General features: G+C 39.2%; 1 protein-coding gene across 1 annotated transcript in view; it reads left to right on the top strand.

The window, feature by feature from the left end:
- The window catches only part of NPLOC4 (NPL4 homolog, ubiquitin recognition factor), a 64,952-nt gene that overhangs the window by 28,288 nt on the left and 12,520 nt on the right, over positions 1-24,144 (top strand). Inside the window, exons 9-12 of the mRNA XM_089539813.1 lie at positions 6,995-7,081; positions 10,041-10,112; positions 11,452-11,578; positions 14,363-14,523. Coding sequence (XP_089395939.1) covers positions 6,995-7,081; positions 10,041-10,112; positions 11,452-11,578; positions 14,363-14,523 — 447 coding nt within the window. The remainder of the gene's footprint in view (positions 1-6,994; positions 7,082-10,040; positions 10,113-11,451; positions 11,579-14,362; positions 14,524-24,144) is intronic.

The raw sequence follows: 24,144 nt of genomic DNA, 5'->3' as shown, positions 1-24,144 counted from the left end.
GGAGATATGCTATTTAAATGATGCATGGGTCCTAAGAGTCCGGAGGCCACGCCAAAGCCACACTCCATTCCTAAGCACTGGAGTGCAGCTTTGGTGCAGCTTCCGGATTCTTAGGATGCATGCATCATTTAAACAGCATACCTCCAAACAGACCCGAAGCAGCTTTATTTTGGCAGTCTGTAACAGGCCTTAGTTTTAGAGCCTGAATACTGCATTTTATGAATACTGTATATACTTGACTATAAATCAAGAAATTTATGCTAAAAATTGACCCTAAAATCCTTGGGCTGATGTATATATGGGTCAATACAGTAATGTTGCTGAAAGAAGTACCACCCCACTCCCAGCCTTGGCAGTGATCTCTGAAAGAGTTGCCCAGGCAGGGTACGTTTTGCATGTGTATAAAAGAGATGCATCCCTTTTCCACTGGATTTTAAAAGCTTCTCTCCTCCTCCTCCTCTCCCTTGATCACTGCCCCATGGAGTACCCCACTTTCCCACACTTCCCTTCCTTTCTCCATGTGATTTTAAAAGCTTCCCTCCTCTTCCTCCTCACCCTGGAGCTTTTCCCCACAGAGCACCCCACTTTCCCCCACTTCCCTTCTCCACGGCATTTTAAAAGCTTCCTTCCTCCTCCTCTCAATGGCTCTCTGCCCCCCAAAAACACCCCACTTCCTTTTCCTTTTCCATGGGAGATTAAAAGCTTTTTTCCTCCTTCTTTTCCTTTCCCTAGATCTCTGCCCCATGGAGCATCCCACTTCCCTTCCCTTCACTATGGGATTTTAAAAGTTTCTCTCCTCCTCATCTTCTTCCTGGATCTCTGCCCCACGGAGCACCCCACTTCCCTTCCCTTCTCAATGACATGCTAAATCCTTCTAGCACCAGGGAAATAGTGTTAGGTGTTTGGGAGAGGTCCAGAGACAGAGAAGGAGGGAGGGAAGTGGTGTTTTCCTTTTATTTTATCCTTTTTATCCTTCGTTACTGACCCTAAGTTCTACCCTCGACTTATCCACGGGTTATATAAAAATCCATGATTTAGGCCCTAAAACCTTCCCTCAACTTATACATGAGGTTGACTTGTACATGATGATATACAGTACTCAAAAGGCTGTGCTTATGGGAACATTTTCCAGTGATTTCTTGAAGTGATAATGTTCATTCAAGGAAATGATTTTATCTTAAAACTGCTTTTTACAATTTAATACCCTAAGTCTCAATGATAAGAGAACCCTTATGTAAGTGGGAACCTGTAAGGAATTGCAGGGGATTTTTGTTATTTCTCAGAGTGAGCTTGGTTTTCTCCAGCATCTAAAACAGTAGGGGACAGAATTTGGGAACAGGAAAGAATCCTATTCCTGCCCTGCAAGCCCCCTTCTTCCATGATTGTTTGTTACTCACTGTGTTACATCCTGTAATAATAGGTATCATTTGGCTATCTCCTTTCCCAGTGTGCTAAATCTGTTTGTGACGATCACCCTGTAGCCTGCAAGAAGTATCCATGCTTGTGACTTCAGGGAGCAGTTGGAAATATTTCAATTCCTATGGATTTTCTTTTGTGTAAAGAAAAAAAAACCCTTCCTAGCCCAACCTCTTCGCCTCCAAATTAGTACCTATAGTGTCTTAAACTCAACACATTGCAAATATAACATAGTAGGTAAGGGTGAATCTGTGAGTTAGGAAGTTCCTGGTTCAAAACCTCCTGAGCCATAAACTCGCAGTGTCCAAAGGAAATCATGGTGTTTGAGCCTTTGCACGCACCATGTTGTAGTGAGGGTACTTGTCTTCTTTACAAAGTTAGAAAGCTGCCTTCTTTCGTTAAAGTTGGATAAACAGGTGTGTTACAGTCCACTGCTTAGAAAATGTAAAGTACATGGAATACTCAGTGTATACTGTGTAGAAATGCCAAGTATGGTGGAAAGCAAAGGACATGTGAGATTTTTCGCAGAACTCTGATTTGCTACCCAGTGCATTTGCAATGGGGGGGGGATCAGTTCTCTGTCAAGTATGTACATAAAAAAGATGGGTGGAGGGAAATTCGGGAGTCTTGTGGAACCTTTAAGACCAACCAATTTATTTCAGTTTAAGATTTCATGAGCTACAACCTAATTCTTCAGATCCATGGCATGCAGCCTCCGTAGACGAACATTTATACATACATGATGCTGGTGGGGATGTGAAATGTAACACAAATATAAAATGAGCTTGTCTCCCGCTTACATCCTTGTTACATGCCATTAACAACCACCACTAAGACCTGTCACTATGCCAACACATTTTGCATTTCTGTTTCCCTCTGTCTCTCACTCTCTTTCTCTCTCTCAGAGCACACATACACACAAATACAGAATGTGTATAAATATTGGTCTGCTGAGGCCACAATCTGTTCATCTAAAGTGGGCTGAAGGCCATGAAAGCTTAGGCTGAAATAAATTAGACTGAAAAGATGCCACAAGACTCCTAGTTTTCCTTCTTCCCATCTTTTTATGTTGAAACATAAAAAGATGGGAAGAAGGAAACTAGGAGTGGGGTTATCTCTTTGAAAACTACATAATAAATAATTCATAACACCTGCTTGTCACTTCTTTTTTATCCATAGAGAACACCTAAACTACTGTGTAAATGTGGTATTTCTGGGAAGTATGATATCAAAAGGTGTGGTTATAGTGGATTAGAATGTTTTTGAAACTGTAAAACTACATCAGATCACTAGATGGCACTAATCACTGAGTCCTGTATCTATATGAATCCTGTATCATGCTATATGACCAACACGGCAACCCCTGAATGATTTTTTGAGTCCTGTATGTGTGAGAGAAAAGATTACTGTGAAGGAAAGTTACAACTCTAGCTTTTGTAGTAATTGTTGCATAGAAACTATTGATAGAAATTGTATACAAATTTATAGATTTATCGACAGAAGTAGAAAAGCACATAGAGGTCTCTTAACTTGGGTTCTTAGCTAAACCCATTGCTTGTAGTTGCCATGAGCCACACTTTTCCTCCAGCCCTGTGGCAAGCATAGAAGTCAAAGGAAGGATTTTTGCTGCTGTTCTACAGAACATTCAAGTAGCATTTTGCTGCTGTTCCTGCCACTGCCTCGTGCTAAAAGTCCAATGAAAAGAGAAATAAACTACCTTTCTCTTTATAGTGACTATATAAAGAAAGAAGAGGGGTTTTCTCCTGGAAGTTTGGAGAAAGCATCAGCTGTATGTCAGTGCTCTTGCCTCCTATGAGAACAGATAGGAAGGAAGAGAAACTAAGAAACTATTCTTCCCACCCCAACGACTTTCTATGGAAAAAGAAAGTGTTATTCCTTTCTTTTGGGGATTTTGCTAGGGGCAACAATGAAGTAAAAGCTTAATTTCTGAATTTGCATTTTGTTGATTGGCAAGGGATTTGTTTCCAAATATTGGGGTTTTGTGGACAGCACCAGCAGTACTTTGCGGCTGTCTCCTGCAAAAACTGAACAGGAAGGAATGTAGAAGACCTATTCTTTATTTTGAAGTGAATAAATGATGCATGTTTTTTCAGGAAGCAGCACTCCTAGTTTTTGGTTTTTGCAAAAGTCGAAATTGCAAGTGGGTGCCCTCACTTTTCTCCATAGAGAATGAAGGAGTGAAGTCAAGTAAGTTCCCCACAAAAAGGAGTTTTGGTAGAAGCATAGGCATGTGTGCCAGAGGAGGAAAGCATAGCCACTAGTATGTAGGCAGGGAGATTTACACAACTCCAGATTGGACAGTCTCTTGTAATTCAGGATGTAATGCATCACATTTAACTTAATTGCATTTGCTTTGGCTATCTCTAAATTTGAAAGCTACAAGTAATAAGGAGTTGTAACAAACTTAGCAGCCTCTTTAATGTATGATCATTCTTGTTGATAAAAGTATTTCTCATTTGAGCTTACTTCCCAGTAATTTAAAACATGCAGCATTTTTCATTATAGTGTTAACAGAATGACAAGTAGCAGCCAACGGTATTAAAATCTGGGCCATTTTTAGAGCATTTAATTAGTGTATCATAGTGCCTCTAAATTCTGAAAAAGACAACCTGTTGCCCCATGATCCATTTGGTAGTCTCTCTCTCTTGTTTATTCAAAACCATTTCAACACAAAGTGACCTTGGAAGTACTGATGGGGAGCTCCTACTGAAATGTATTGGAGAGACTCCTGCAGCTTTGCACTGCGTGTTCAGCTGTTGGTTGGCTGCCCCTCATGTATATATATATAAAATATATGTATTTTGGGTGACTTGAGACACAAGGAGTAATATTTCATTGTAATAGACTGCTCAGTGGCAAAATTCATGAGTTTCTGTTAAGTTGCAAAGCAAACTTACATCAGCTTCCTTAAGCTCTCTGCACACCATGAAGCTAAGTGTTGAGGTGTTTGATGTCTTTCCAGCTCATGTGTTTTTATATTGCATCATAGTGTTGCGTATAGAAATAACCATGCAGCAAGGACTATAGGATTTGACCTTCAGTTTCCAGACTGCTTCTGCAGTCCAAGACAAATGGGTAATGCCTACAGTTGCCCTTTAGACTTGAAATTGGCAAATACCATGACACTGCAACCTAAGAATTAAAAAGAAAAGTATTATGTTTTGGAATTTTTAAAGTGATATTTCTGTGATTGGCATGAGATGTTGTATTCCTTGGCATCCTTGCAAGCCTTCTACATCTATGCTGGTTTAACAAATATAAATGGCAGTAATGTTTTGCGGTCAATGAAACTCAGAAGTTCTTGATCCGACTCAATCAATTATAGACCTTGGGTGGCATGACACCCCATTTAGTGCATGTTGTCCCAATGAGATAGCTAAAGATGAAAGATATGCCATTGTAAAAATACGTGAAACATTGTCATTCACAAGTCAACTCAAAACATTTTCTATGAAGAAGAAAACATTAGATGGAGCATTAGGTAAGAGGCCTGGTGTATATTCTAGATGAATGAGGTGGTGGAGTTTAAAAGCACTAGAATGGATGGTGTCACTTCAAAATGCAAGTTAAGCATAAGGTTTTTGAAATGTTCCCTGAATGGGGAAAAAAGCAGAAAGCTACTGCAACAAGAAGTCAGTTGGCCTTTCTCCCCTAGCCTTAAACTTAGGTTTGGGAGTAAGTTTACTTTATTTCTTTTACTTTATTGGATACACAGGTGTGCAAACCAGCTTCTCCCAATATGCCACCTGAAGTGTTGCACCTTATCTTATTCTGCTGCATGAACAGATGAAGTTTTAAGTTTTATGATCATAAGTAATCCTTTTCTGCTTAAACTTTTACCTCTCAAAGTATATTTGGTGTATGTCCTACGTGAATGCTTTAGATCAGTGATGGTGAACCTTTTACAGACCGAGTGCCCAAACTGCAACCCATACCCCACTTATTTATTGCAAAGTGCCACGTTCCTTTTGCTTTCTAGTAAGAAACTCTGGCAAACTCTGTGATAGGGTGACAGCATGTGTGCCCACAGAGAGGTCTCTGAGTGCCACCTCTGGCACGCGTGCCATAGGTTTGCCATCACTGCTTTAGATTAATTTCTGAACCTTTCCCCCTATTTCATGGTCTCACGTATTGGAAAATTTATCCTTCATGATTGCTAGAATTTGATAATGTTTGTGGCTGATTCTTTTGTGACATGTAAAAGTAAATTATTATTATTGTGTTGTTAAATGTTCCAATCAGTAGTCTATTAATAAGTGTAAGTATTTATAACAATAAATATACAGAAGGAGGAGAAATATAATTAAAATCATGACCAAAACCTAGTTTTTAAGAAAATGATGCATTTCCTCAATAGATTGTATACAAGTATTGGGAAGAAAACAGGTGACAGATACATATATTATAGAAAATACACTTCTGATTTCAGTCACATAAGAAGGAAGGTAAGGAAGAATGTGAGAGATATGAGTTAAGAAAAAGAGGGTGAAGAATAAGAAAGCAGTACATTGTAATCAAAAAGGCAAAATGTTGGGAATTAAATCATTTAACTTTGCTACAGATCAATATTCAATTGTCATAAAATTATTCTTAGGTACTGGTTTTATATTACATGGAGTAAATGTATTGTCCAAACTATGATGTCAAAGTTAACATTGCTAATGTCTTGAGACCATACATGTTTATCACGTACCAATCAGCAAACAAAAAGGAGACAAGCTCCACGTGTTCTAAAATGATCAACTTTTTATTCAATGTTTAAAAACCCCAACGCATTTTGGCCACACTAGGCCTTCCTCAGTGGCCATCAGAAGAAATCACTGTAGTTGCAAACACTCTCAAGAACACAGGACCATAGAGATAAAGGTTATAGAGATGTGGTCCTATGTTTTGGAGAGTGTTTACAACTCCAGTGATTTCTTTTGAAGGCCCCTGAGGAAGGCCTAGTGTGGCCGAAACATGCTGGGCTTTTCAAACTAAATAAACAGTTGACCATCTTAGAGCACATTGAGCTTGTCTCCTCTTTGTTTGATGCTTGACTACATGCTTTCAGTTCCTCTTCTATCAAGTACCAAATGGGTTCAATATAAAAATACTTAATTTCTGCATTGCATTAGATCTTAACCTGTAGTGGCCCGACCATCATAAAACACATATTTCCGATGGTCTTAGGAACTGAGACATTTTATGGTTAGGGGTCACCACAACACGAGAAACTCTATTAAAGGGTCGCAGCATTAAGAAGGTTGAGAACCACTGCATTAGAGGATTTCAGCATCAATAACAAAGCATTAGCTTCTTCACTGTAACAGATTATTCCAGTTGGAAATGATAACACTTTGTTGGTTCTAAATAAATAGAAAGTAGAATATCAAATAGCTGCCTTCTGGAGTCGTATATATAACGAGTGAATCAGAGAGACCAGCTTGTCAGTTCTCATTCTTCTGACATTGTCCATTATTTAATTGCTGAAAATGAAACATTTTGTTTTCCCGGAATTGTAAATATTCACTCCTATTTGTAAACTAGTCCTGTAATGTTTTTCTCTTCTTTTCAGATTGGTACACAAAACAGCCTGGAGCTCCTGGAAGACTCAAAGGCAGAGATTGTGGATGAGATTGCTGCCAAGCTTGGCCTGAGAAAGGTATCGCAACAGGTTCTGGCCAGCATATTCTGTGAATATTCTGTGCTGGAAGGAATGTTACTGAGCACCATTGTTATCAGTCATGCTTGCTAAACTAGAATTGGTCAAAATTAGGGATACAGTGTGTTGGAAGCAAATAATAGTAGATTTGGGACACTAGGCTGGATTGTAGTTTTGTGCAGCCTTTTCCCATCATGTTGCCCGCTCTTGAACCAATATGGAACTGGATGTTAAGCCAGCCTATATTGCTGTTGCCTTAAAAGTTGGTACCCTCAAAATGTATAATCAGCAATTAGGAAGGTTACTCTAAATACCAGACTTAGAAGAATAGAAGAAGCAAAACTTACTTGCTAGCAGCATGCTCCCATCCCTACCCCAGTGCTTATATATAACAGCTGTTCAGGGTTTTCTTCTTTGATTTATCTTATTTATATTGCTCTTACATGCTGAGGATTCCAGTTCCTGTATGTGTGTGTGGTTGTGTGTATGTGCTTTTCATAGCATGTCTGAAAAGACTTAGACTGCATCCGCACTACAGAAATAATTCAGTTTGACACCACTTTAACTGCTATAGTATGCTGGGAATTGTAGTTTTGTGAGACTTTTAGCCTCCTCTGTCAGAAAGCTCTGGTGCCACAACAAATGACTGTTCCCAGAATTCCATAGTATGGATCCATGGCAATTAAAGTTGTGTCAAATCAGATTATTTCTGCAGTGTAGATGCAGCCTAAATTTGTTGTATTCATCTCTATCCAGACCAAACTGCTGCTGCAGTTAAAACATAGTGATTTGGTCAATGGGGCAAAGAAAATATAGATGTGTTTACATTCACAGATCTTTTGGAATTCTACGATCAGCTCAACAGGCACCAGCTTTATCAACTGTTTCTTAGGAGAACAAGTGTAACAGGAATCTTAGCTAAAAATGTTAAACACTAGCTCAGATGTGCTGCTTTGTTATGTTAAGGCCAGGGGTAGGCAAGGCCAGGGGTAGGCAACATCATCTGGCAGCCACTTTTGTCCTCATGGGGTGCATGTTGAGTTTTTGTGTGCACAAACGTTGGCTCTTTCTTCAACCCCTCTTTCTCCTTTCCTTAAATAGGTGAAAGCTTCTTGTATGACAGCTAGCAGGGGCAGCAGTGAAGTCAAGGTGCTCAACCCTGAATCTTCCTCCCTTTCCTCTATCCCTGCTGTGTGCCACCAACAGCTTAAGAATGCTTCATGCCGCTGTTAGCAACCAGCTCCTTCTTGAATGCTTACTCTGAAAACTCACATTACCAGGCATTTCAGAAAGAGCTAGCTGTTGGCCGTGGCACAAGCTGTCTTCAGTTGTCAGTGATATGGGGATGGAGGAGGAGAAAGTTGGAAGACAAAGGAGAGCCAGCAATGAATGGCTACCCCTGCCACACTTCTGAACTCTTACACTAGCACCTCCTTACTGCTGGAGCTGAAGGGGCAGTGAATCAGTGGGAGTACTGAGCAGCATCTGTCCCTATTTGCTCCTGCTGAGTATTAAAGGAGCTGTAGTTGTGATGAGCAGGATCATGGCGGTCTCAGTGCTTCTTGCCATTGATTTTGGGTTTGGAATTGTAGGAGAGCTTGGAGCTTGAGAGAGAAGTAATCAAGGATTTACTGGCAAGCAGCTAACATAGCTTGTTACCAACTTTCAGTTTTCTGTGATGATTATTTCTTAGGTTGTGTAGCTAGGGAGACTTGGGCCTGTTACAGACTGCCAAAATAAAGCTGCTTCGGGTCTCTTTGGAGGTATGCTGTTTAAATGATGCATGCATCCTAAGAATCCGGAAGCTGCACCAAAGCTGCACTCCAGTGTTTAGGAATGGAGTGTGGTTTTGGCGCGACCTCCGGACTCTTAGGACCCATGCATCATTTAAATAGCATACCTCCAAAGAGACCCGAAGCAGCATTATTTTGGCAGTCTGTAACAGGCCTTGGGTTCTACAGAAAAGCAGCTGGGATTTGTACATGACCCATGAGCTGCAGATTCATCGCCCCCATGTTTGCAGTAAATCAGATCTTGCAAACTGTCAGTAATTTAATAGGTACATTAATTCTGGCACTATATTAAGGCAGATACCTCCCCCCCAAATATTCACACTTTATTTTCTTTTATGAAGCTATTGCTTCTTTTGCCAAAATAAAAGAATGAAATCAATTGCCCACCCCACTGTCTGCAGTTTGAATATTCTCAAGCATCATGTCAATTGACTGCATAGGCAGAAAATTCATCAGTAGATATATATATATATATATATATATATAGAGAGAGAGAGAGAGAGAGAGAGAGAGAGAGAGAGAGAGATGACTTCATGCATTTTGTCTGAATCTAGTCTTCTGCTAAAGCTATTCTGTTACATAAATGGCCACTAGCCTTTTTTGATCTGCAAAGCACACCTGATTTAGATCATAATGTTTTCTGCAAGTATAACAGAAATATTCCCTGGACAAGTACAGAGTGTTTGAAGGTTGAGCTATATATAGAGGAATATCTGAATATGCATTACATTTCATAAAGTATTCTGAAAAACTATTTCAGCATGATCAAATGGGTTTCAGGAAAGAAGACATTTGAGCAGTAAAATGTTCCCGTTTAGATTGACTAGCACAGAAATATGAAATCTTGAGCATATTTTTGTGAATTGTTTCTGATTCTGCAGTGAGAACACAGAAAACTGTCTTCTTGTTGGCAATGAGGATGGGGGAGGTTGTTGTCTCCAAATCTTTCCATGAGGGGATGTAAAGCAGAAGATCTCGCCAGTTAGCATTGCAAATGTGTAAACTGTATTCAAATTTCTCCCCAACTTGGGGAGTCGTTTTCTTTGGGCTGCTATTGATTAGTCTTTTTCAGAGATGTATCTAGCCAAGAACATTTTGTACATGTGGAGGAAGGGCGCCTTTAAAAATATATGTATCAGAAAAGTGATAACAAGCATTGTGTTTAGGTTGGCTGGATATTCACAGATCTGGTCTCAGAGGACACACGAAAGGGCACTGTCCGGTACAGCCGGAACAAGGTGAGAATCAAGTGTTTTTTAGTCCTTGTCTTCTTCTGTTTCTTGCTATTTTTAATTAGTCATGTATGCAAGCTGTGCCTAGCAGATGTGTCTACAGAAAGCAGTGTGAGAACAGCCTTGCTGTTCAGGATGAGTATCGTTTGTTATAACTCCCACAATTCATGGTTCTGGGGGGAAAGTAGGGGAGACTGATATGTTTGTCATGGAATTGTGGGTGGAAGGTGGAAGAGAGGCTTGCATTCTGTCTAGCTGCTTAGATAATTGGTAAAGCTGCACTATAAAGTTTTGCCATCTTTTCCTTTTTCCTTAAATAAGGTTTCCCTGATACTTGTTTGGTTGGTTTTAAAAGCATCCAGCTGGGTGAATGCCCTAATATCTCCTTGTAATGTTTTGGTGTCCAGATACATTTGGAAGTGCTTCTCCATTCCTTTTTTAATCTGTCAGCTGAAGCCCAGTCCTACAGTGATAGGATCAGAAAGTGGGCTCTTACAGTGAAGTTGATAGTGATGTCTCCCAACTAGACACTACTCTTTGTAGCAAAACATCATAGACTATTTTTTGTTCACTCACTTCTGAGAGAAATTCAGGCATTCTAAAACCACCTGTGTTCTACTGGTGAAGTGCATCCCACTGCATTCTTCATTTTATACAAGAAGCACACATGGCTGAAATTAACCTTTTCTGGGAAAATCGTTGATTTTATTCGCCTTCAGCCTTAGTTTTGCCACCTACCAGATTTTATATTTACCAGATGTGATCAGGCAGGCAGCATGAAGATCTTAGACCATATGTGGCATCCAGGATACTTTTCTCTCCAGCTTGTGGACTCTTACTGGTTTCCTGGCAATCTAAGCTTCCATGAATTTTAAACAGTAAATTTTCGGGTGTCCTGGCCTTGGAATGACCATAAACCTTTTCTCTAAAGCTTCAACAACAGAAGCCAAATAAATGATTTATTCCTCCTTTTAAATATCTCATTTCTGATTTTGTTTTTTCTGGTATGCTAGGAATTATTTGTTAAAACCAAAACTTTAAACAAACACATTACTTACTGTATACACATGTGAAGAAGCATTCAACCCCCCTTAATATGATGTTTTTATTCTTCCACTAGGAAAAATGTATTTGTAGAAATCATAAGGCTTCAGTGGGCACTAATGGGTGGTGAAATGAGCAACTCAGAGACAGAAGAATCATATAATGCACTGTGTCATGATTTTCCATCATGGCAATCTGTGCAGGACTTGAAATCCCTGGTCCATGCATCATCTTAAGAATATATTGTGGGAATCATGTAGTGGATCAACTCTTACCAGTGTTGTTTCCCCACCTTCTTTAGGATACATATTTCCTAAGTGCAGAAGAGTGCATCACAGCTGGACATTTTCAGAATCAGCAGCCGAACATATGCCGCCTGTCTCCAGATGGTCATTTTGGATCCAAATTTGTCACTGTTGTGGCTACAGGTAAATATACATACACATTGCAGCCTGATTTTGATTGCCTGAAGGGAATTTTCCTCCCCTAAGGGTAATGCTGAAAATATGTTTCAGCGGTTGAAAGTGCTTGTATATTGCTCTTCACCCTATATTCTAAAATATTCCTTCATAATTTTGCTGTCTTGCTAACAAAACACCAAGGCACACTTAATTTGGTGAATAGTATGCCTGATTAAGATCAAGAAATGAAGCAAGTGACCGACTTTCCCTTTTTGATGGAACAAAGAGGCTGCCTTACTCTGAGCTATGAAAATACAATTGAAGATTATTAGGGCATTCAAATTGAACATAGAAATTAGCCTGTTTCAGCAGTGATGATGGTAGTCCTTAGATGCTGTTACTGTTGTGCGCACGCAAGCACACACACACATAGATAAGAGTAATTCTGGAAGTCCTTGTTTTCACTTTATGCACCAATTAACAGAGGCTGTTGAAAATGGGACACCTGAAATATTATTGGAACCATCATGTTTAGTGCTCCGTGAAATATCAGTTAATTGACAGTCATCCCTAATGCATAATGAATAGAACCAAGTCTGGTGTTGACTTTAATTTGGAAACTCACTAATAATTTAAAAATTGTATAGCTTTGTGTAAAAGTATGTCAGTACGCCTTTTGTGTATTCTTTGTGTGTGATTGCGGGGGAAATTACACCATTGGTCTCATGTCTAATACCTCTTCTGCTAAATGTTTTTTAACTTTAAAATGTCCCTCCCATAGAATATTTAATATATAGTAGTATTAAGTGAGATTATTACATAAAACAAAGACCATGTGTAATGTAGCCCAACCACTCCTAATCATACTAGAAACTATATGAAATTAATTTCCTGCAAACTGGTTCATCATTGCTGGTACAGCATCAGTGGCCATACATTGTAGCTGATGCACAGGCCTTATGGTGGGAAAAGGCACAAGTGATTATGCCTTGATACATTTTTTCTGTGTTTTTTTTCTAATCAAATTGTTTTGAGGAAATTTTAAAAAATTAAAAATCTAGGATGTAAAAAAATAATAAAACTCTCAGAATTAGGATGAACCTAAATTATTCTAGATTTCTACCTAGTTGTGGGCATGAATGTGGTGAAGAGGGAAGAGAGAAATTCTGGTTGATAACCCTGTCCTTAGTGCTACAGGCCCAGGGTCTATACCACAATACAGTGGTACCTCGGGATACGAATTACCCAGGTTACGAAATTTTCAGGATACGAAAAAAATTAATTTAAAAAAACTGTTTCGGGTTAAGAAAGTTTTTTCGGGTTACGAAAAAACTTTTGGTGCTTTTCGGCGCGATTTCGCACCAAAAAGCGGCTTTTCCCCATTAGCGCCTATGGGGATTCGGCTTGCGAAAGCCTTTCGGGTTACGAAATTGACAGCGGAACGAATTAATTTCGTAACCCGAGGCACCACTGTATAAAAAACTTAACGAAGCAGTCTCTCAGCCATACTTAAGTGCTCTGAGAATAGTACAAACCTGAGAAACCATCTTTAAAACGTTACAGGAGAGTGAAGGTGGACTTTACATTATATCCAGTGATGTGTGTGACTTTTTTTTTAAAAAAACCCTCTGTCTGAATAAATCTTTTGGAATTTAGTGTATTATTTACCCTTCAAAGCCTTTTAGCCAAACAGTAGTCTGCTGTATCTAAACTAGAAGCTCTTCTCTTGATCCCTAATCAAGTGATCTGATTACTTTTTACAGTCAATGACATCTCATCATTGTGGTTGCAAGTACATTGCAGTATGTGTTCATCTATCTTCTCCTCTCTTTATCATTCACTTGTAGAGATTTTTCTATTCCAGCTGTATAGTTTTTCTTTGTGGTTTCTGTGCCTCAAACAAACAGGTTTTGCTCCTACACAGAGATCACAACCGGAAAATCATGTAACCACTAGTTAGCCTGTTTTAAAGTGAAATCGTAACCCACAGGTGGTATAGGATTAAAATCTAGGGTAGTTTTTAGAGATCTTCCAAAATAAATTCATAACAAATTTTCTTGGACTTCATCTTGCCACATCCTTCACCCCTCTTAGGCAGATGCCAGCCATTGTTTGCCATAACTGAGCTGCTGTACTACTCATACTGGTTGAACAGAATGAATGGAACCCACATTGCAATGCAACCCTGACTTGAGTAGCTCAGTTTTGGAAGCTTACTACAGCACTATCAAAATCTGGCAATGGAGATCATGCTAGCTTCCAGATACCTTAGGAACTGGATATTTGATTGGGTTGCAAAGATAGGAGAGTTACTAACTGTTCTTGTTTCTTCTCTTCTTTCATTAAGATAAAAAGAATTATTATAGGGGAAATTATTTTCAAACATTAGTTCCTTATCAGATTCACAGGGCTTTCACTGAACTAATATTTTACTCAGTTTTGCCTTTGCCTGTTTTTAGGGGAGATAACTGTATTGCCAATTAAAATACTTTTACAACTTTGGTCAGCTGAGGATTGTAAGCATTGCATGGAATTGTCATTTTATACAAAACTAAGGCAGAAATCCCCCTTGTTAATCACTACTTACTATTTTAGTCATCTCGGGATATTTTAGTGGAATTTTTGAGTGCTTGTCAACCCTATGTTACATTGTAGCTCTTTTTGCTAAACAGTGAAGAAATTAACATAGCTGTTTTGTCACGAATAATGTCTAACTTAACCTAGTTGTGATTCTGTTGTGATGGCCTGTTAAATACAAGTAAATTACTGCATAAATATTTAAAGCCAGTAAAGAGGGTGCTTTTTTTCCAGGGGGTCCAGATAACCAAGTCCACTTTGAGGGCTATCAGGTATCCAACCAGTGCATGGCTCTAGTACGTGATGAATGCTTGTTGCCGTGCCGTGATGTTCCTGAACTTGGCTATGCAAAGGAATCAAGCAGTGAACAATATGTGCCTGACGTGTTCTATAAGGCAAGTATTGATAACTTTCATTTCCATTGGCATATGGTTACTGTTGACCTACTCTGAAAATAACACAGATTGCCTTATACTTTTCCTCGTGGGAATGATATCACGGTTGCAAACAGTGGGCTAGCATTTCCCCAATTCTTGAAGACTAAAGTTCTCTTCTTCCCTCTGATGGGTGAGCAAGGGCCTAGCTGTCAAAGTAACAGGTGTTCTAGCTTTTTAATGTTCACTCTCTGGTTTAAAATACTTTAGCCTTCTGTCTTTGCATGGGATTTATACTTTTTGATGTCCTTCCACTCTAGCTTTGTAGATAATTTCTCAGGCCTTAATTTAACAATGGAAATGGAAGAGGAGGAAGATTCACTGTCATCCATTACCACATTGGGCTGGCTACATCTGAAGAGCTGCATGAGTTAGGATTTCTCATCATAAATGTAGCTCTGCTGAGATGCTGTTTTTCCTATTACCTCTTGTCAGATCCATTTGAACCTGGAACTGAGTGGTTGTTAGAGGGGCATTGTAATAAGCTGTGTGTCTGAAATTATAACATTCATACTTAACACATAGTCTACAAAAGTAGTTCAGCAATACATATGGAAATACAGTGCGCCCTTACTTTATGTGGGGGATCCGTTCTGAACTCCCCTGCATAAAGCAAATACCATCTATGCTCGAGCTGCATTCTCCCTGCGCGGCTTTCAGCGTATTCTGAAACCTGCGTAAAGCGCGCCCACATATGATGCTGGCGCATTGTACATATTTGCAGTACTGACGTGTCTGAACTTATTTCTCTGTTTCCTGAAGGTACTGGTACTCTCCAATCCCTGTTCAGCTTCATTGTAAAATATGTTGTGTGCTACTTTGTGTCTCCTAACCAGCACTCTGAATTATCTGTATCCTTGTGTTTGACAGTGGCTGCCACCCCTCAATTTACTTTTAATCCCTATTTGATGTTTGTGTTTACATTTAGGTGGTATGCTCACTGAAGCAAAATGATACAACTCATAGCTGCAGGTTTCTTGACAGCCAATGAGAATAGATTTTGTTGTGAGGAATATGCTCATCAGACACCTGGTGAGCAACATCAGTTACTGCACAGTGCAAAGTAACAAAATGGAATATATGCTTCAGGACAGAGGGTGAGGGGTGTGCAGTCATAGTGGAGAAGGTGAAAGAGCTGTGAGTAGTAAACTATAAGAGAAGGATCAATAGATCTAGAAGATTAGACACCAGTGGGGATATAGATAATTCCCTTTCCTGTTGCTGCAAGCAATAACTATGGAAATTATGTCTCATTGTGAATATTTCCAACTTATCTGCCTTGTATGTTGTGGTTCAAAGAGTAGGAAATACGACATTTTTCCTTTACTTTTGTTTGTGTGCACTTCTTGAGCTACATAAGTTTGAAAAAACCTGAAATTCAATGGCAAAAATTTACTCTATTTTCTTTAATTATGTTTCTTTTTCTGTTAACACAAATCTCCCCAGTTTTTCAACATTTGAGCAGCTGTAATTAGTTATGTATGGCTGGCACTGATATGCAAAATATTCTTTATCATAAAGCAGAAGTAGCATCATTTTGCAACAGGAATTGCTTCATGAACTGTTTGGCCTATATACTAATTTGAGTTTGCTGTTTCCTCCTTTCTATTTACAGTATTTAGTTACAGGAAATCATTGTAAACAAATGTTCATTAGTACCTGATAAATGTGAAAGATAATGTTTTGTTGATGCATTGTGTCAATTGTAAATCGCCACTCTGAGTGGTACTTTACATTTAAATAACTTGACACTCTCTGAACCCAACTCCCTCCAAATTTTCCCAAAAATGGCTGAAAAGTCTGCATATTGAAATGGAAGTAGACTTCTGGTGACTTTGAAGTGTTCTTTTAGTTTGATTGTCAACTGAAAATGAGGTGGTGCAGCCCACTGTGGGTTTGCAAAGATGAAAATTACCCCCTACACCTACTGCAGTTGGTCACTCCTATGGAGCTGCTCTGGTAAAGCCCTCCTGGAATACTAACCAGTTTAACAACATCAAATCTCACTATCCAAATATTGCCTTGTTTCTTTTATCTGTTTATTGCTAACCTTTCCACATTCAGATCCTGTCATTTACAATAGGGAAGTGCTACTTTTGTGACCTCATGACAGTTGTGTTGAGATAGTGATAGTGGGCACTTTCTTACAGCATGCATCTAAACTAGTGGTCCCCAAACTGTGCCCTTTACGAGATTTTGGACTTAAGTTCCCAGAAGCCTCAGCCATGTTGGCCAGTAGTGTGGGATTCTGGGAGCTGAAAAAAATGAAGTCCAAAATACCTTAAAGAGCACTGTTTGGGGACCAATGATCTAAACTGTAGAATTAATACAGTTTGACACTATTTTAAGTGCTGTAGCTCTATCCTATGGAATCCTTTGATTTATAATTCTACAAGATCTTTAGCCTTCTATGTCAGAGTGCTGGTGCCTCACAGGATTTTGTAGAATGGAGCCATGGCAGTTAAAATGCTATCAAACTACATTATTTCTACAGTATAGATGCACCCACAGAGACCAGACACAAGGGAGTTACACTACTTAACAGAAAATAGGAGAAGTTGGTTCAATACACTGATTTCCTGATAGGAAGGTAATGATAAAATAGAAACAAAGAAAGATAGTTTTTCCTTTCTGAATGGAGGGTGTAACAATCTTTCTTTGTTTCTATTTTATCCTTACCTTCATATCAGGAAAACAGTGTATTGAATCAACTGTACTTGCAGATGGAGGTACATATGTTGGTTCAGGTTAGAGATAAGAGAGATTCTGTCATATAGTGTTTGCTGTTAACATGCACATAGCGGGAAGAAACTAATGAGCTACTTAGGTTACGTTATATACTGGGCTAAAAGGATTTAAAATTTGGTCACTTGGTAGCTGTCTACTACAAATCAGCACAGCTACTCTTCTGAAAAATAAGGGAAGATCTGCATGGGGGAGCTTTGTAAAGTAGTTCACTGGTAGTTCTCATATGAAAAAGCTTTTAGAAATTTGTTGGATATGCCTCAAGAAACCAATGTTTGTGTAATGTGGAGTGCATTTATCTAGTTTAAATAGAGCAGAAGCTATTGAGCCCCTCTGTTGTCTAGCTGGGCAGGAGAACAGATGCTCTTTAAACTCCTGCAGTCAGAGAGAAGGTGATGTATGTAAAATGAGAGACATTCGAAGCAGTGCCCATACAAAGCCTGCTCCATTGCATAAGGTTTGTGGCCTTGGTATGCTGTTTCTTACTTTTGGAAAACAGTTTCTGAATTAGTATTGCTCCACAAATAGAAAACCATATCGAAATCAAAGCCACACAGCTGGGAAGAATTGTTGAGATTATTGCTGGCTGCAGGGGCCTCAGTGAGTGGAGAGGTGCTTTAAAGGGAAAATAACAGACCTCTTTTCTCTCAAGCCACCACTGTGTGGTGTGCATCAGTATGTGTTTGTGGGACTGGGCTGGAGGTTGTGGCACCCATGACAGCATGTTTCAGGCATTGCCGGTTCTTGTGAGAACAAGTATGATTCACTTGAGTCTAAAATATCACAAAAACAGGAAAACCAACCAGGTTTGCTCCAGTTTAAGAAACCAGGCATTTTCCCCAGGCCTCTGGCAATGCAAGTCCTTTATGTCTTTACCATACTCTTTATCTTGGCCCCTTTAAAGACCATGTCAGCATTGGCAGCAAGGCTGTTGACTTCATCTGGATTTTCAAATCCAGCTTGTATAAATGACTGGGGGCTTTAGGGTGAAAATTAAAATTATAGAACAGGATGAAAACACTATGTTATAAACAGATGTTTATGCCATACCCAACTCAAGGGGGGAAGCCCCTCCTCCAGGAAAGTTTCTGGAATAGAAGAGGTCCAACTTGCTGTCTTAAGACTGCATTAATATCAGTGTCCTGCTGCCAGCACTGTCTACACAACTCCTAAGACACTTTCCCACTCTATAGCTCTGTTTGGTCAAGCATTTATTACTTTATCACTACTATGAACAATAATACTAGGCCAGCATTTAAATCAGAAAAACAGTGTCTTCATTTTCAAAAATGTAGAAAGCTTGAGTATGCAAGGTTCCATCAGAAGACTTCCTTTCTCTTGCATTCTGACTTTACATCACATTTAGGCTACACAGACCTAATATGCCAGACATTTCTTGCCTTTGGGTTGATTTTTAATTCTCTATCAAATATCCATCAATGGCTGAAAGTACAGTCAGTCCTCCATATCCATGAATTCTGTATCCATGGATCCCACCAGTCACAGTTTGTGACTGGTGGGATCCATGGATACAGAATTCATGGATATTTTTCAAAAACAAATCCAAGCAGCAAACCTTGATTTTACCATTTTATATAAGGACATCGTTTTATTACACATTATATATAATGATACTTCAGCATCCATGGATTTTGGGGCCCATGGGAGGCCTGAAACCAAACCCTGATGGATTCCAATGGCGCACTGTGGAAGTTTTGTAAGGAGGTGGGAAAAGAAGTGTGACAAGCAAGTGTGCTCAGTCCACATTTAGCATAGCAGTAAATTGTCTTTGAATTTTATTTGCCTTTTCCAAAAATACATTGGCATTAGTTATCATAATATAATCAGGTGAAGTCATTGGTAGCTATGAATATTGAACATTCTTAAAGCATGGCATATGTGTCAATCTGTAATTTGTGTGTATGGTGAACGTTTCCCCATTTTATTTATTTATTTATTTATTTATTTGTGGTTCTGGGTGCTAAAACACTTCCCCTTCTTCCTGAAGTAGTATTCAGCTAGTCTGCCAAGTTTGACTTTCCATTATCTAGCTGTCATCTTATTTGGCACCCCTGTGAGTCTCAGGCTGTGGTGCACTCTTGAAGTTGGTTTCAGCACCACAGGAATCCAGCTCTAGGCTTATTTCATGGATGTCTCAACATTCCATCAAACGCAGAATGCCAAAAAAAAAAAAAAACCCCTCACAAAAAGGGATCTGAATTTTATGGATCCTTTGAAGCATTCAAAGTAGCTGAGGTTTAATGCCTTTGCAGGACTGTGTTCCCTTGTTGACTTTAGAAAAACACCTGTGATCTTAGCATGAATGCAAAAATGTCATCTTTTGCAGTAAGTTATGCTTTTATTGATGCTGTAATGCCTAGGCAATTGCTTGGGGCTGGTAAAAGACGAAAGACACCTGATGACACTTGTATTACAAAAGGACCTTTGGTCCCTATTTCATTTTTTAAAATCCAAAATCTGGATAAGGTTCTTGCATTTGGGTTACTGCTTCAGTCTCCTGTGGTATGCTGGTCTGAATAATTGAAAGCTGCTGGATTTTTGTTTTAGTACAAAGCCTGGTATTTAAGATGTCATCCTAGCAAGATGTTCCAGTGGCAGTAATGGAGGGCCTGTCACTTAATTAAGAGCTACTTAGGATTGCTGTCCTTTTCTAAGACAATACTCCTGTAGATTTATAAGTTACAACCACTTGGTATATTAAAACCCTTTTATGCCATCTGGAATAAAGTGAGAAATCTGATATTTTGTTGATGTTTGTGATTCTTGTCCTAGGGACTTGGACATGAGGTACCACATATAGAGCTGCATTGCAAGAATAATTCGTGGTGCTCTGGGTTCCTGTGGTCCAGCACAAGCTACAGAAATTGTCCATCCCCTTTTCTCCTTGCCCCCCAACAGCTATTAGAAAGCAGCATGCGGCTTTTTCTGCTAAGCCACTATTGGATCCAGTTTTTTAAAAGCATCTTTTTTGGAAGTTCTCACCAACTTTCAATGCCCATTTTGCCTTTTGGTTTATAAAGAAACCTTTCTACATGCAGCCTGCTTTTTGTTCTATATTGTTACAAATAATTGTCTGGTCCCAGTGTAAACCCTTTATAGTCTTTTGTTACTGTCCTTTGTTCCTCAGTTTTCAATTCTGCTTTAAAGAAGAAAGAGGAAATCCACCTAGTAGCTGACCATGGGCTAAGTTAGTGTGAGAATGGAGCTATTCTATTCTCTACATTTATTTTTAGTTCGCACATCTCTCTCGCAATAGAATCACCCTGCTGACTGATCTTCCGTTTGTTATTCCACATACCTATCCATTTTTTCCTATAGTGTAATTAAGCTTTATTTATATATAGCACTGTAAATTTACACAGCGCTGTACATACAATTAAAATAGATAAAATAAACCTGCCTATGGTGTACATTCTACAAAAATAATTACATATAATTCTATAGTGCTACTATCTAGTTCTGTATTTCCTACCAGCACTAGCCAGTTGCATTATAATTTGGATCAGGAAAAGGATTTCATCCACCCCAAAAGTTTCCATGTTGTTGTGTCATGACATTATAGACAAGATTGTAGTTTCCAGATAGGGATGGATGATACTATGTTGCCTTTCCATGAGTTGAGAATTGACACGTCTCTTGTACCAAGTTGAAAATTATTACAGAGGGGCATAGGTTGATAAAATGTCCTCCAAATTAATTTTTGGTGCACAGATTAAATAGTAAAATTTCAAATGTAGTTTCAAATAGAGGTGGATCTTTTATTCAATACCTTCTGTGGCAGTTCACTGAAAGAAACATTTTCTGGCATATTGGGCATGTGTAAAAGGAAATCTGCTTCTTTCCTTGCATGTACTCTACATGGTCAGATTATGTTAACATTTATTTGAGAGCTAGATATTGTGGCTTACAACTAATTCCAGGGCTTCTTTGATCCTGGGCTGCTGATTCTTGACTTGTCAAGCTAATTGCCACAGTTCTTACCTGGGGCATAAAGTACTGGGTGCCTATTTACTAATTGTTGTTTAGGGGTGTGTGTGTGTGTTGATCTGTTTTGTTTTGGTTTTTTATTATTTAATCTCATTTTCACATTTGTATCTTGTGGATTTTTAATGATATAAACCGCTTTGAGTCCCAACTGGGGGAAAAGTGGGGGGAAATAGAAATAATAGTAATATAGTAATAATAATCCAGATATAAAATGGAATAATCATATTAGTCAACCCAAATATAAAAAGGTCTGTTAACAACTATTAGCTGTGTTAGCTGAATGGCATCTCTAATTACTAGATGCCTGAGGGTCAAACAGATAGCTACACCACTATCATGTGCTGCTCAGGAGCTGTTGAAGGCATTTGGAAATTGTGACAGGAATGCTGAGCAAGATGAACATTGGTCTTATTCAATAAGGCAGGACATTTTCAGCTTGTAACATCAGATCACATCCAAGCACATTCCTTTTAATCTCTGAATTTTAATTACTTAGTTGTGTAAAGTTTTATCCACCAAGAGTTTGTTTCCAGATAATGCTCTTCTTTTTCTGCCCTCACCTAACAATATTTGTAAGTGCATTGGTCTTAATGCAAGAGTTTGCCAGGGGCTTTAGTTACAGATGCATCCTGGATGTTCAGAGATTTCTTGTCTTGACTTGTTGGGAGTAGGAGGTTTTCCTGTAACTGCTGTCTGATGCTGTCATGTATTACTTTTTTCAGATATGCTAATGACCACATATTGTCAGTCTTTATACTAGATTGACTTCTTCTGCATATGTAGTTTGACTCCGATTAAAGAATCATAAGCATAGTCCGTTCAAAGGAATTCATAAATTTGCACACTACAGATTCCGCAAAGGTTTTTTTAAAAGCAAGGTTGTTCCTTTGCCTGTGTGTTATGATAAATTGAAGCAGCAGATGTGAGGTTTATGATAGTGCTGAGCTAAATATTGAGTGAAAACATCTCTAGCTCTCCATCCAGCTCCTACTACCCTTCTATTTCTTGCTTGTTTTCCAAAGCTGGAAGATGGTTTAAAATGCAGAAATGTTCTATCAGCTTATTGTTGCCAATAAATGCAGAATTTTTACAAAGCTCTTACACATCTCCCCCTCCCCCATTAAAGGATGTGCTTATGACTGTAAGAACTGAATGCCTGCTTCTTTCTGTCCCACAAACAATGCAAGGATGGATTTCAAGTAAGGGGAAATTCCACCACCATCACCACTCAACATTACTGGTGCTGTTTCTGACAGCAGAGTTGCCTCTCTCTTCAAACTGAGAGTATATCAAGACCAGCACTGAGCATATTGCATTTTGTTTTGTCCCTTCCATTCCCCTAAATCAGTATTTGAATGTTCCCATCCACAGGCAATTCATTGTACTAGAACTGTGAGTTATGATTTATTAACATAGGTTTGAATCATAGAGTTGGAAGAGACCACAAGGGCCATCCAGCCCAACCCCCCTGCCGTGTAGGAACTCTCAGTCAAAGCATACCCAACAGATGGCCATCCAGCCTCTGCTTAAAGACCTCCAAGGAGGGAGACTCCACCTCTTTTCAAGAGAGTGTGTTCCACTGTCGAAAAGCCCTTACTGTCAGGAATTTCCTCCTAATGTTTAGGTGGAATCTCTTTTCCTGCAGCTTGCGTCCATTGTTCCAGGTCCTGTTCCCTGGAGCAGCAGAAAACAAGCTTGTTCCCTCCTCAATGTGATATTTCAAGTTTTTAAACAGGGCTATCATATCACCTCTTAACCTTCTCTTCTCCAGACTAAACATCTCCAGCTCCCTAAGTTGTTGCTCATAGGGCATGGTTTTCAGACCTTCACCATTTTAGTCACCCTCCTTTGGACACGCTCCCGTTTCTCAAAATCCTTTTTGAATTGTGGTGCTCAGATCTGGACACAGTATTCCAGATGGGGCCTGACCAAAGCAGAATAAGGTGGTACTATTACTTCCCTTGATTTAGACACTATACTTCTGTTGATGCAGCCCAAAATTGCATTGGCCTTTTTAGCTGCCCTCTCGATCACCTTGCCCAGAAATGTTAGAGACTGGCCTATTTCTTACCAGGGGTTCAAGGAAGGGTTTTTTCAATAGTGGCTTGACCACCACTTGTTTCAAGTTAGCTGGAAATTTTCCCTTCCTGAAGGATGCATTAATTATAGATTGAAGTAATTATTTTACTGCATCACCTCCCTGGGTGGCCAGCCATGAGGGGCAAGGACCAAGAGGGCAGGTTGTCTTCCTTATGCTACCAAGAAGCTTGTCCATTTCATCAGTATTCACAAACTCAAAGTGATCTAATTTAATATTGTCCACAGAGTTGCTGGACGCCTCTTATTGTTTCCTCAATAAAGATGGCATCCAAGTCAGATCTTATCTGAGAGATTTTATCTGCGAAAAAGTCATTGAATCTGTCACAGCAGGCTTTTATTGGTTCCAATAAAGGGTTCAGGGTGAGAGGCACTTGAGTTAAATCTTTAGCTACCCTGAATATCTCCGCTGGATGAGACTTTGCAGATGCAATATGTGCAGCAAAGAAAGATTTCTTCGTTGTATCTATTGCCATTCCATACGAGTCCAAAAAGTCTTAGGTAAAAGTTGAGTCTTCCGCCAGTGGTGTTCTAGTCATTGTGCAGCCTGCTTTATTTTCCAAAGATCTTCCGTATACCATAATTTAGGATTTGAAGCAGTCTGGAAAATACGCGATAATGTCTACAGCCTTGGTGAGGTCGGTGTTTCAGGTATTTAATGGGACTTGAGCACCCACTGATTTTGTTATCCATGGAGGATTCTGGAACCAAACCCCAGAGGATACTAAGGGC

The sequence above is a fragment of the Sceloporus occidentalis genome, unplaced genomic scaffold, assembly GCF_023333645.1.
Source record: "Sceloporus occidentalis isolate IW3139 unplaced genomic scaffold, rSceOcc1.0.p SCAF_1, whole genome shotgun sequence".
Lineage (NCBI taxonomy): Eukaryota > Metazoa > Chordata > Lepidosauria > Squamata > Phrynosomatidae > Sceloporus > Sceloporus occidentalis.
This window is presented reverse-complemented; position numbering and strand designations above follow the sequence as displayed.